At 45.7% G+C, this 13,500-nt stretch overlaps 1 protein-coding gene across 2 annotated transcripts; it reads right to left on the bottom strand.

The window, feature by feature from the left end:
* Window positions 1–3,893: 3,893 nt before the first annotated feature.
* On the bottom strand, window positions 3,894–13,177 carry PROC (protein C, inactivator of coagulation factors Va and VIIIa). 2 transcript variants are annotated; one of them, XM_063166782.1, is made up of 9 exons: window positions 12,221–13,177; window positions 11,776–11,859; window positions 11,239–11,399; window positions 10,300–10,324; window positions 9,672–9,782; window positions 8,840–8,980; window positions 8,378–8,487; window positions 7,357–7,474; window positions 3,894–4,554 (listed from the first exon to the last, which is right to left on the bottom strand). In XM_063166782.1, exons 2-9 carry the CDS (start codon window positions 11,840–11,842, stop codon window positions 3,992–3,994), a joined length of 1,296 nt encoding a protein of 431 aa, XP_063022852.1. In that variant the 5' UTR covers window positions 11,843–11,859; window positions 12,221–13,177; the 3' UTR covers window positions 3,894–3,991. The 2 variants fall into 2 exon arrangements, with proteins under 2 accessions (XP_063022852.1, XP_063022851.1); XM_063166781.1 differs by lacking the exons at window positions 11,776–11,859; window positions 12,221–13,177 and having other exon boundaries at window positions 11,239–11,670.
* Between the last annotated feature and the right edge of the window lie 323 nt (window positions 13,178–13,500).

The following is a 13,500-nucleotide window of genomic DNA, read 5'->3' as shown; positions in this document are numbered from 1 at the left end:
AGGGGATGACTGATAAAGGTATTTAAGGTCCCTATTATCAAAAAGCCTGGCAGAAGACTGAGCAATACATGTGGTTCTATTGCTCCTGACCTGAAAAAATAACTTTATAATGGCTTGATGAACTCTGCTCCTCCTGACAGACCCAGTGATGATAAAGTAAGAAAGCATTCAGGTGTGTTTATGGAACTGGAACTATTACCTGCCAGGGGCAATGTCCACAATGACACAGTTCTCCTCCTGTTACCTTGGAGTCAGAGTGCTCCAAAGCAGAGCTGATGCTTGTCTGGGTGGCGTGAGGGGTGGGCTGAGGTGTGTCCAAACCACCTCCCCAGTCCCAGGTTGAACAGCCCCTGTTCCCTTCTGGCCAGAGCCCTCCCATCACTGGTTTTCCCTGTTACATTTCCCCCATTTCCTTCCTGCCTGGCTGCAGGTGCTGTGGTCTCGTTCTGTCCTGCAGGACCCTTGCCCTGCTCACCCTGGGCCTGCCAGGCCTGGTGTCTCCTCCATGGCCTCGGGGTGCTCAGGGACAGCCAGTTCTTGTCCTGCAGTGTTGTCATCTTATGGCAGGGGTTCCATACTGCTGTCTCCTATCACAAAGGTTCCATACCTTCTTGGTGTTTCTCATGGGCATCTCCTCAGAGCTCTGACTCTTTCTTCACAAAGCAGCCACTGACTCCAGCTCCCCTCTCACCCAGCCACCCCACTCTTTTATAGCATCTTCTTCTCATTGGTTACAGCTGTGGCCTGTTAAAGCCAGGCCTGCTTCTGATCTTTGATAATTGGCCCAGCTGCAGCTCCTTAGGGATAAGATTACTTTCTACACCATCTTTATTTTCTTATATTCTATCTCCCTACACTGCAGCACTGTCCCACAGTGGTTTCTGGGTCACAAAGCCCACCAGAGTTTTGTTCCAGCTGAAACCATCTCCTGCCATCCCCATTTGTCCAACTGTCAACCTTTGTGCTCACACTCTGTCCAAAAGCATCCTTTAAAGTCTCCTTTTCCCCAGCATCACCATGTTCCAGCTCTAACTGTGCCCTCTGTGCTCTCAATCCACTTGGGCACAACATCCCTGTGCTCCCATTGGCCTCTGCAGAGCCATTCCAGCCCCAGCTGCTGTTCATCCAGAGCCCACCTGGCTTTGATCAGGCCACAGGGAAACGGTGCTGGAGGGAAGAATGACAGAAACAAAGACCTGAGCTTAGGATATGTGGTGTCACATTGAACTCAACGGTGCTGTTCCTGTCCAAGGGTGGTACTCAACTTTCCAGTAAGAGCTCAGGAACAGCTCTGACATCGTGATGTTCAACATCAGGCTGTGGTGCAGGGCCTGAGCCAGAGTCCCCGTGGAAAAGCCATGGGGAGCACAGGAGTGCAGGGGCCAGACTCCAGGGGAGCAGGTGCCACTCCCAGCCACAGCCCAGTCCCAGTCCCAGCTGTGCTGGCTCTTGTGCCAAGGGCAGATGCACAACCAGCCAGGAGCTCCAGCAGTCCCAGCAGGCACTGTGCAATTCCTGACAGTCTTGGCAAGTAAAATCCACACCAAGCCCAGCCAGGCACCAACCACCACGTACCTGGGAGTGACAGGCACAGAGAGAAGTTGGGATTTCTTGGCATTACCTTCCCACGCTGAATGATTTACCAGGATTCAGCAGCATGTACCCCTCTGCTTACTGCAGCATGTTTTCAAAAACACAGGATCCAGAGTGAATTCACCTACACAGAACCATGCAATTACACTCACTTTTTCCTTTAGTTTTTTAGAGGAAGACAGAAAAGAGATTTGGATGCACAGCAGGAACAGCCATGAGGTCAAGAGTTTGATCATTAACCCATCACAAATATTGACAGAGGAGAGAGAACCTGGATTCTATGAAACACATTAGAAAACCAAAACCAGAAGAAAATTGCATGTGTGTTTCCACACATATACACAGGTGCATTAAAAAAAGAATCAAACGGTCTTTAGAAATATCCTTCAGTAATAAAAGCCACCTTTTACAACAAATTTATTCAGGAAAATATGGAAATTTTGAGAGCAGATTTCTGACATTCCATCACCTTCCAGCAAGTAAGACCAATCCATTTGGAAAATACACAAGCTGCTCTGTAAAACTCTGCTGAAATATGCAGATCTGGGAGTGTGCAGGAGGATTCGCAGCAGTCACCTGCAGGCAGGCAAATACGGCCCTGTCACAGCCACTGCCACTCCAACATTTCAATTTCTGCTGTTACTCAGACCTGTGTTTTACTGGCATTGAACACATTTGTGCAAGTCAGTGTTACAGGTTCCCACTTCCCAGTGCAGGCCTGCCGGGAAGGCTGCTGTTTAAAGCATTATTCTTTAGCATTTGTCCATCCCTAAATCGTGTCTCAAGGCAAAAAGAGGAGAGGAGAGGAGAGGAGAGGAGAGGAGAGGAGAGGAGAGGAGAGGAGAGGAGAGGAGAGGAGAGGAGAGGAGAGGAGAGGAGAGGAGAGGAGAGGAGAGGAGAGGAGAGGAGAGGAGAGGAGAGGAGAGGAGAGGAGAGGAGAGGAGAGGAGAGGAGAGGAGAGGAGAGGAGAGGAGAGGAGAGGAGAGGAGAGGAGAGGAGAGGAGAGGAGAGGAGAGGAGAGGAGAGGAGAGGAGAGGAGAGGAGAGGAGAGGAGAGGAGAGGAGAGGGACAGAGCCAGTGACACAGAAGCCCTTGGCTAGACTGCTACTTCTTCAGTGCATGACTCAAAATCCTCACTTGGGTAATAAATACAGAGGCAGCTTCTGAAGGAACAAATTTAAGAGGTATTAAGCCTCCTTGCTGATATCATATTAAATTTCTTACAAACTCTAATAAAATTTCATTATACCTGGGGGTTTTTGGTTTAACAATCTCATCACAAGAGCAGACTGAAGTTCTTCACTGATCCAAACATCCATCCAAGCCCATCGAGATGCTGGAAACACATCACTACAGCAGAGACAGTTTTCCTTTTTCTTTCTACAACACTAACTATGTTTAACAAGTCTCAAGTACTAAGATTAGAAACAAGTAGAAATTGTGATATTAAACCTCCTTGGACTATTGCTACTTCCTATGGACTAACTGGATACACACACAGACAGAGGCACAAACAAACATGGATTTTTCAGTAAAAGCATCAGCAATGCTAACACAGCCTGCAGCCCATTGCATCCACCAGAACAGGAATGAACAGAAGTGTTTGCTTACTTGTTAATTAGAAGAGAATTACAGACTTCATGATAAATAGAGCCTGCGAAAGCTTGGAATTAAAGTGGGGTTTGTTTTGTTTTGCGTTTTGTTTGTTTTTGTTTTGGTGTTTGTTTGCTTGGTGTTTTGGGAATAACACTAAAGAGAGTTCCCATTCTCTTTTAAAGAAGTTTGGGAGGGTAAAATCTGGCATCAAGTGTGAAAAGAATGGAAAACACAGGTAAGTTCCAGCCACCTGCTGAATCAACAATCTGTGAACACTGGAGTAAGGTGTGAAGAACTGGAGGAAGTAATGATGTAATAAAAATTTCACTGGGTTGAAAGAAAAATTATACAAATACCAAGCAAACCAAAAGAGTTACTGTGGGTAATCCCTGCAGTACAGCTGAAATGACAGAACTGCATCTCTAGGGTTATTTGCAAAACACCTGTGTTCTCTCCTGTCTTCACCCCAACCACTTCAGACATTTTACACAACTGATATTTTTATTTCAAAATGGAGTTGTCTGACCATGGACAACCTTATTTTCTACAATGTAGATGCTGTATGGACAGCATCTCAGCGAACAGAGCATATTTTCTTGCCTGTAAGGCTAAAGTAGGACCATGCCACAAATAAACATAACCTGCAACAAACCAATGTAAATGAGAAAAAAAAATAGATACCAAGGAAGACAGCACACAAGGTTAACACATACTCAATATTTAATACTGAAGATCTGACAGTACATTATAGTGTATACTGTCACTAGCACAGAGTCACAACATTCCAGACTCTGGATCAGAATTAACCCTTCAAAGGAGCTGACTGATCTATGTGGTGCTGGATCCACTCAAGGTACTGACTAACTTTGGTGTAGACTCCAAATTTCCCCTTTCTTCCACAGCCTTCACCCCAGCTGACCAGCCCTACCAGAAACCAAGTATCCTTGTATCTAGTGAACATGGGGCCGCCGCTGTCCCCACGGCAGGAGTCCTTCCTGTCCCCCAGGCTCCCAGCACACAGCATGTTGTCAGAGATCTGGGAGCGCATGGCCTGGGCGCACTCGTTGCGGGGCACGATGGGGATCTGGATGTACCTGAGGAAAGCGGCGTAGGTGTGGTTACGCTCGCTCGCGGTGCCCCAGCCCGTCACCACCGCCTGCTTCCCGCTCCTCATCAGCTCCTGCTCCGCCAGGTTGCGGGTGGGAAGGCAGATGGGGAGGGCGTATTTGTAATACATCACGTGCTCAGCCAAGTGCAGCATGGCTATGTCATTATCTGAGGTTGTCTTGGTGTAATTTTCGTGGGTCACCCATTTATCAACCCAAATGGTTTGCTCATCTGCCTCAGGACGGAAACGGAATTTACCTGGAAGAGCAAACAAGATGGCAGATGCTGTCAAAGCTTCCTTTCCTGTGAAGACCAAAGCATCTGGAATACACTGGCTATTAGGACTGCACTCCATGTTTTTACTTCTCTTGTAATACAACTATTTGTGTACTAAGTTAACAGTGTTCTTAACAGGTGGACAAATCTCTAAACTTTTCATATTTACAGAAATCATGAATACCTCTACAGCACTAAAGCTCTGGTCATCAGCTGAAAAACCAAATTGCCCTGTGGTGTTCATATTTCAGTACACTTGTGCAGTGTGAGTCAGGAGGAACACAACCACCTTGGAGCCTGCATTCAAAGCTGGGAGAGCAAGCACACCACAAAACAGGACATTAACAACAGGATATGAGCTTTACGCCGCATAGCCAGGGCCTGAATGGCTCAATGTCAGCATTTGTAAGATAAAGTTGACTGACAGGAAAGATTATTCCTTTCTGAAATCTTACATCTGTATTTTAAGGAATTTTTCAGTGCTGAAGATTCCTCAGTTGCTATTTGTGCTACATGATCATGGCTACTTCATGGGCCAAGCAGTTATGGAACAGCAAGCAACAATCTACATTGAAAAGGGCCAGAAATGAAGAAGGCATTTGTGATACATTGCAATAGGAAAGGCAGGGCTAGGTTTTCTGGCAGGCTGCCAAGGAGATCTTGCAAGTTTTTTACTGTAAGGAGAGTCTCCAACCACAGGGACTTACAAACCACAGTAGTTACAGAAATATATTCTCAAAAGATCTCTTAATCCCAGCTTTGGATCTTGGTGTTCCAGACCATTTATTTCTGAGTCTCTCTCCTTGCTCCTCTGCAGACAGACAATGGACAGTTCACACGTGGCCAGAGCAGACACTGAACCTGCTCTGATGTCTTGTGCTGAGTGGCACCAGCCCCTGATGGATTTGCTAGTACTGAGCAACAATCACAAATCAGTTTTTCTCTCCCATCACAATCTCTTTGCAGTGACAGTGTCCACGGCACCCTGAGGCAGCCTGAAGCCACTGTGGCAGGGGGCTGGCTGGCAGGGCTTTATTCCTGCCTTCACAGATACAAACTCTGCTTTAGGCCTCAAGAAATACCTCTGGACTCAAGCACTATCAGACCATCTCCTCTGAGGGAGGCAGAGTGACTGTGCAGGAACACGCCTGCTGTGGGGCCACACACTCTGTACACCAGCACAGCCACCAGCTGTCTCCATCCTGAGGCACCCACCAACCACTGGGTGACACCTTCTGCCCTGCAGTGACAGACTCCCTCACCCCCAGGGGGACACTCTTTGACTTCTGGTCAGTTATCCACCCCCAGAGTTTTAAATTCCAAAAATCCTGGATGTACACCTGGAGGTATTGAACCCAGAGGCTGTAGAAATGCATCAAGTTCCTTCTACACAATAAGGACCATCATAATCTTGCTGCTGGCACAAAAATATTAACTGTGAAGGCAGAAACATGATTTTGAATTTAATCATTACATCCACCTAACTGTTCAATCTTCTTGGAGTTCTGAACACACTTCTGGATGCTCTTAGGCTGGTGATGCAGGAACAAGAGCCACAAACAGGAACACTGTGTTACACTCAAATCCATCTTCCAAAACTTCAGCTACTCTGAGAACTAACTTTCTATTTCAGACACTAAAAAGCCACATGAGTGCTGCTACAAGACTTCTCCCCAAGCTAAGTGTAAACTCAGATGCAAGTTTCCCCTCCAGTTGCCCCTGTGGATGGCAAGCTGCAGTGAGACAAGTCCAGAAGGATGTGGGGTATCCCAGCCTGACAGACACAGGTTGAGTAGCACCTGTGCAGGCTCAGTACCAACACTTTCCTGGCTGTCCACATGCACAGGGCAATGTCTTCACCCAGAACTCTCCTCCTCATCGCTCACAGATGTCTCCAGGTTTTTCTGACGATAACTGTTTTTGTGGTGACAGATGTGTCTCTGTGAAAAGGTGAATATTCTGGCACTAAGAGGACCCAAGGCTACATCACACACTTTTCAATTCATTCTTTATGCTGGATGTACATAAACTTATTGTCTCTGCTCTCTAGCATCTGGCACATCCACAGTGTGTATGGAACATGCACACAGATACTAATTTTTAAGGCTATATACACAGACAATATATTGGCAGGACTCCACAAATACTGGGAATAATCTATCCTTTCACTAATGGAAAGCAAGCAGTTGAACTGTTATGCATCAGCACCAATGCTAGATAGAAAAAAATGTCAAAAAAATCTAAGTGTGAATGAAACACTAATTACCTTTGTTAATTCAGGAGAAGTGCTTACTTGACATAGTGACACTTTGTCATGCTCCAGGGCAGCAGAGCAGGTAAAGGCAGTGTTGTCATTCTGCAGCACCTCTCCGGTGAAACATTCTTAAGTAACAGTGTTTAAATACATTAAAAGACAGGAAGAGACCCTGTGACATTCTCCTTCTGGGATCAAGACTTTTTTTCAGTATTGGGATGGTCTTAAATATTTTCATCATCAGAAAAACACAGGTAGAAGAGACCAAGACTTTCTACTTTACAGACCAGCAGCAGTGCTCAGTAGACATCAGCTCGCTTCCAGAGTAAGGCTCAAATAGCTCAAATGAAATCAGATTTTTACTAAACTTTGTTTTATGCTAAGGTGCATATTAAATAGTGCATAGACAGACCACTCCTACAGCCAAGGACTTTTGTCTTCAGAACTTGCCAGTCTTTTCCCTGAGATGACAAATGTTAAGAAATAAACAGTTATATTTAAAAAACACAGGGACAGGTGATTTTCCATACCAAGTTTAACTTTGAACCCCTTGTGTTCCTCAAGGCAGTGTGCTGCTGTTAGGACCCAAGATGGATGGATGAGAACAGCCCCACACAGAAACATCCCTTCGGTATTTTGCAGCATAATCTGAAACAAGACAAGGGAAGTGTGACACTGCATGGAGCACAGCTCACAGAATATTGTACTCATTCTTCTTGGGTGCTGCCAAATACCCAGATTTAGCAAGCACCAAAGCATGTCATATTCACTGAAGCCAAAGCTCTACAGGGGGACAAAAGCCCTATAAATAGAGTCTTTGTGAAATACCTACAAAAAAGTTCTGAATGTCCTCCCTGAATGAGGGCTGGCTTCATCCAAATCAGCATGGGGTGATGCTGCTCAGTGCAAAGAAGCACTTTGTACTCAAAGCTTTAAAATACAGAGCACAAATGAGGGGTGTGTCCCACACCAGATACCATGCATCATCTCAGGCTGCAGCTCACATGGTGTAAAAGGCCCTTAAATATCAAAGGGAACCAGGCCCTAATTATTTGCATTCATTAGTTCCATGGTAAGATCTGTGAGGTTTCCCTTTTCTTTGTGACAAACCAACCTATCATGGCGTATTTTGCTGATTAAGCCTGCTAACTTGAATTTATGACAGACAAGGCTTATAAGAAAGGGCAGGAAGATCACCTCCCACTGGAAGGCTGTTGCAGGAGCTGAAGCACATATCACACACCATGAGTTCCCCAGGATGGAGCAACAGAGCAGTTGCTGTGAGTGCCATCACCATCCTCTCTCTTGGCGGTGTTGGCACAGTAAGGTCAAAAATTTGGCAACAGGAACAAGGTCAAGAATCCTCACAGATACTAAATTATTTTTTCCTGCTACTCCAACCTTTGGGATGCTTTTGAAAAAGCAAAGGGAATCTTAACTTCATACGACACCATCAGTAACAAGGCAAGAGCCCTTCTGGAGCAGAGAGGGAGGCAGAGCAGTTCAGGAAGAGCCTGAGCTATTTGTGGCAAAGAATCCCTTTCTCTTTACCTGCCAAGGGCTGCCTCCCCTTCTTCCAACTGTTCCATCAATGAGCCGAATATTGAAGTCTGCTTTGGCTTCAATGTAGTCTGACTTCACTCTTCCACAGGGGAACTCCACTGCAGGAGAGGCAGAGAATTCACTAGCAAAGTCCAGGTCACCCAATCCTCTTTTTAGAGGACTTCTTCTGTCTAACCTAGGCAATATTGTTCAGAGGCTTCATGGAAGTCCCTCAGTGCTTGGCAGAGGAGGCAGTCTCCTGATTCCCTTTTATGTCTCCCTGAGACACACGTGGATAAATGGCCATAAAGTGGGTATGGAGCTGGGAAATGCAGGCAGAGTTACTCTTCAGGGAACAGATGTTTTGAAAATGAGTACAAAGTGCACTGCAGACAAATCTCCCCTAAAACTCTTTTACATCAGTCTGAATAATCTTCTGCCAAAGCTGCACTACAAACACCCTGCTCTTACCTACAGGCTCACACGTGGTGTGGTCATCCTTGAGCTGATACCCCGATGCACAGCTGCACAAGCGATGCTGCTCAGCAGGGTCCTCCCTGCAGAAATGTTCACAGCCCCCATTGTCCATGGAACAGTTGCTGTATTTGACCTCTGTGGGAAAACAAACAGCAAGAGAGAGATGGAGCTGGGAAGTCAGAGTCACAGAAAGGTAAGGTGGCAAAGTGACATCGTGCTTCAAGTGGGTAACAGCTGTCAATGGATTTGGAATGACAGTTGTGGGCTTCAATGACACACAGGGCTCTAGACAGCAAACAGACCTAGATCCAGAGTTAGGGAGAGGGGAGATGGAGGAAACAGATTACTGTAGACTGGAGAACAGAAAATGCCCTGTCACTATGTGCCAAGTCCCACAGTGAAAGCTGTTGATGATATGTGACATACAAAGCTCATCCCTAAATATGGTATCCAACTTGTGTTCAAGGAAGGAACTGTCACAGTAATAAAATATTTGCAGTGGATTGGGTTTTCCCCTGTATTTAAAAACCCCACCATAATTCTCATTTCTAAAGCAAACTCCTGCTTCACAGAGTTATTTCCAATATTGTCCAAAATTTAGATATCTCATACCTTTAAAATTATCCTATGGCAATACAAAGTTAATTTTGCTTTAGATAAGCACAGATAAACTTCTTACCCCATCAAGAAGCAAGAGAGAAACCACTTTAGTAAAGAAAGTATAAAGAAAGAATATGCCATGCAATAACTGAAGTGTCCATCCCTATCACACAGAAATCCCTGTCACAAAGGATGTTATTTTATAGTGGATTAAATGCAGTGTTACCATAACTGCACAAAACCCCCTCCCAGCCTTTGTTACAGATGCAGGAAAATTTTCCAATACTGTCCTTGCAGGTCCCATTGGAACACGGATTTGGTTTACACTGATCTCCATCTGAAACAGAGGTAGGAAAACTCAGTTGCTGAACCATACAGAGCTCACAGATCAAACAACAACATGAACAGACCCTCCCCAGACTCCCAAGTATCAGCCATGTTTCTGGCACTTAATGGTGACACCTCTGTGGCACTTGGCCAGAGGCAGGGCCATCTGTTTGGGTTCTCAATTACATCTGCAGAGTGAGTGGAGTGGGCAGAAGGGGAGCAAAGAGTAAAGCCTGAAGCAGGCAGGACAGCAGCAGGTTACTGCTGGACCACATCAGGCATGGTTAGAGCATCAAAGCAATTCACCAATTCCTTAACTCTGGGAAGATGACTGATGATAGGTACAGGTGCACCTCAAGTGTTTTAGGAAGGTTGCTTGCATGATAGAACAGGAAAACATCCTCTGCACATCCCTTATGAGAGAGAATGAGAATTTGAATCAGTATATGACACATGGCAGGAGGAAGGCTGAGTACTAGTAACTCCTGAGGAAGCATGGAGAAGTGATTAGCAAAGTCTTTACTTACCTACATACTTGCTCCAAAAATTTAGCTGTGGAGAAATAAAACTTGTATTACAGCAAGAAAACCATTTTTCACAAGTGAGGGATTTTAAGTGTTTTGTGGTCTTGGCCAACAGGACACAGCACTTGGGTCAGTAACATCGGTCTCATTCCTCTTGGCAGTGCAGTGACTGGCACTATAAACCAAGAAAACCAGCCAGTGATTCCCCTGTACTGTCTGTACTAAGCACAGGCTCCCCTGCTCTGCTTGCAGGCTATTTTCTTGGCACTTTCTACCAGGTAGGTCACCTGAGCTCACTTGAGCCCAGTTAGACAAAACATGGGCATTCTAAGGACAGCCCCTCTCTCCTCTGGGATCTGAGGGACAGCAAGGACTGGGTAATCCTATGCTTTGAGCCTACTCTGCTAAAAACAGCAACAGGGAGTACAACCCCACACAACAATGGAGTGTAGAAAGGGGCAGGAATCAGCAGACAGTAAATATAGTGTCCAACTCAAAATAGAAGTTTGGAGAAGGAGAGAAAGAACGTAGTGATAAGAGAAATGTTTGTCAGGCATAACTGGGAGACCTGGGAGATACACTGAAAAGCAGCCAGGACTGATGAATGGCCAACAAAGGGGAAAGACTGGAAAGACTGGGAAAAACTTAGTAGCAGCAAGAATAGGCAGTGAGGTCAAAGCAAGGATTGGAATTAACTGTCTAAGACCCAAACATCACCAGGTGGGTCAGGTGGGACATGCTTGAGTAGCCAAACTTTGTGGCCCATGGAGGGGCAACCTGACAATCACTGTAACACAGGAACACTCTAAACCTTGCCTACACCTGAGGAGTCAGGAAAGATCCGTGTTCAGAACTGACAGCATGCACTCCTGTGCCCTGGATTGCAATATTTTAAGAAAATCATTGATTGGCTAAGTTATCTTTAAAAACAAACCAACTTACTGTTTCTTCCTTGGTTTCAAATATCTCACTGGCCTCCTCAAAGTCACAGCGCTCTTCAACACACTCACGCTCCACAGAGCCTGCCTTGAGCTCCTCCAGGAAAGTGTTTGACCTCTTCTGGATTCTCAGGACTTGGTTTGCATCTTTACTGCTGTAAAATACTGCAAGCAAAAAGGTGAGAGCAGAAGCAGAGAAAAGAGCTGGCTGAAAACTCCTAGTGGTGCTTCCCAAAGGACACTTAGGAGAGCAAGAGCCTCTCCCCAGTACAGCAAGAGAGGCTGCCCTAGACACCATGGGCTGTCTGTGCTGTGCTGCAAGCTCCAGCCTCTGCCCTGTGGTACTCTGACATCCCATGGGGCTCAGCAGGGCTCTGACCAGGCAGCTGCCATGGCCCCAGCACTGTCAACCTCTGCTAAAGGAAGTCAAACCCTCCTAACGGGAATGATTCCAGCCACTACCTCTGACTAACAGAGGAGCAGGAAATGAAACTGCAGTGACTGGGAAAGGTTGAAGGACATCTCTGAAAAGAATGCTTACTTGAGGTGCAGCAGCCCCAGGAAGAGCAGGCAGCCAGCAGCAGCCCCACAGTGAGGAGCTTCCACATCCTGCAGCAGGAGTCACCTGAGGAGGAGAGGGCAGGCGTCAAGAAGAGCACATTGCTGAGTGACACAAGACCCTGCTGCAGACAGTTCCCACCCAGCCAGCTCAGCCAGCTCACTCACTGGCTTTTCAGAAAGCCACTTCTCTGCTGAATGCTCTGCTGTGCCCTGTCTCTGACTCCAGCCCTGGAGTGGCTGTTCACTAGGGTCCCTCCAGACTGCTTTGCTCGTTCCCTTTAATACATCAGCAGCTCTCCCAGAAAACTTCTGGCCTGTCCTGACACCCTCCCCTTGTCACTGGACATTTTTTACAAGTTTCATGCTCCATTAAAGCAAGCTGTACTTAAAAATCTCAAAGGATACAATACTTTTGAAGCACTTACTGCTTTATTCAGTGGGAATCAGTGTGATCTGTTCTTCCTCCATGAGCTCTGCTGGAACTTAGTTAATCCATAACTTCAGATATTTACTCTTTGGAGTGTCATGAAATGCTTTCTTTTTAGTTGTTAAACAAACAGTGCTCAGGGAGAGCTTGACCATTTACCGGCATACAGGGGAAAAGTAAAACAGCTGAGGCACCCACTCAGCCTTTCTCAAACCATTTTCTCCTTTTGATTCTCTGGTGAGTAGAAATGGTTATATATAATGTGCAAGTGTACATACCCAGTGCTGCAGTCTCTTGAGAGATCCTGCCCTCTTCTCACAGCACACAATCACCCAAAAGAGACACATTTTGCAATTTATAAGAGTCCTCTCATTTCGCTTTCTCATCAAAGCTTTCACCACAAAATAGCAAAGGGAACTAAACCCACTGACAGCCCCAAGCAGATACCAGATGCTTGTACCAGCAAATTGCAGCTTATGGTGTCCTGGGTTAGCTCTCATCAGAACAAAGTATTCTATTGAATTCTGAACACTAAGCATTTAGAGAAAACCCCCAATCCTTTTCGGAAATTTTCTTGCATCGGAGGTGGTAGGAACCAGCATCTCCAAGTTCTCTGCAAACAGTGTCTGCAGTGGCACCTCTGTGAGCTGGGCAGAATTCCAGAATCACTGAGGTTGGAAAAAACCTCCAAGACCATTGAGTCTAACCTGTGACCAAATCCCCACCTTGTCACCCAGAGCACTGAGTGCCACATCCAGTCATTCCTTGAACACCTCCAGTAAGGGGAACTCCAAATCTCTCTGGGCAGCCCCCTCCAATGCCTAATGACCCTCTGCAGGGTTGAAGATGTTGAAGATGGTGTTGAAGATATGGCATCTTCATGTAAATTACCTGTGCACCCAGGAGCCCTCAGGGACACACTGAGTGGGGCAGACAGTTTTTTGCTATTAGCTTCTGCCACATTAATAAAAAAAGACCAAAATTAATTCACCTGTATCAGAGGAATAAGAGTATCTTCTGTCTCTGCTGTTGCCTTCTTTCCATTTTTTCTGTAGTGCCACTTAAAGCAGAGCCTGACAGGGAATGATGCATGTGTGAATATACACAGTAGTTCTTATTTTCTCCTTATTCTGGCTCTAGGTAACCAATGAAAAATAGTAAAATGAAAATTTTACCACTTTCATCATGCAAGAGTATGTAACATCAAAATGATGTTCCTGTTTCATACACTACTCTCTCCATACTTCTGTTTAATTATCACATACAAAGATATTTTTC

The sequence above is a fragment of the Melospiza melodia genome, chromosome 12 (genome assembly GCF_035770615.1).
Source record: "Melospiza melodia melodia isolate bMelMel2 chromosome 12, bMelMel2.pri, whole genome shotgun sequence".
Taxonomy (NCBI): Eukaryota; Metazoa; Chordata; class Aves; order Passeriformes; family Passerellidae; genus Melospiza; species Melospiza melodia.
Note: the sequence above shows the minus strand (reverse complement) of the source record. Positions and strands in the feature narration are given on the sequence as shown.

Bases quoted from the DNA above. Each gene is read 5' to 3' on its own strand.
- PROC (XM_063166781.1), bottom strand. From the start codon at position 11,592: ATGGGATGTCAGAGTACCACAGGGCAGAGGCTGGAGCTTGCAGCACAG. The intron at 8,981-9,671 runs GTAACACTGCAT...GTTTTCCCACAG, and splicing joins GGGGGTTTTGTGCAGTTATG to AGGTCAAATACAGCAACTGT. The intron at 8,488-8,839 runs GTAAGAGCAGGG...CCTCTCCTGCAG, and splicing joins CACCACGTGTGAGCCTGTAG to TGGAGTTCCCCTGTGGAAGA.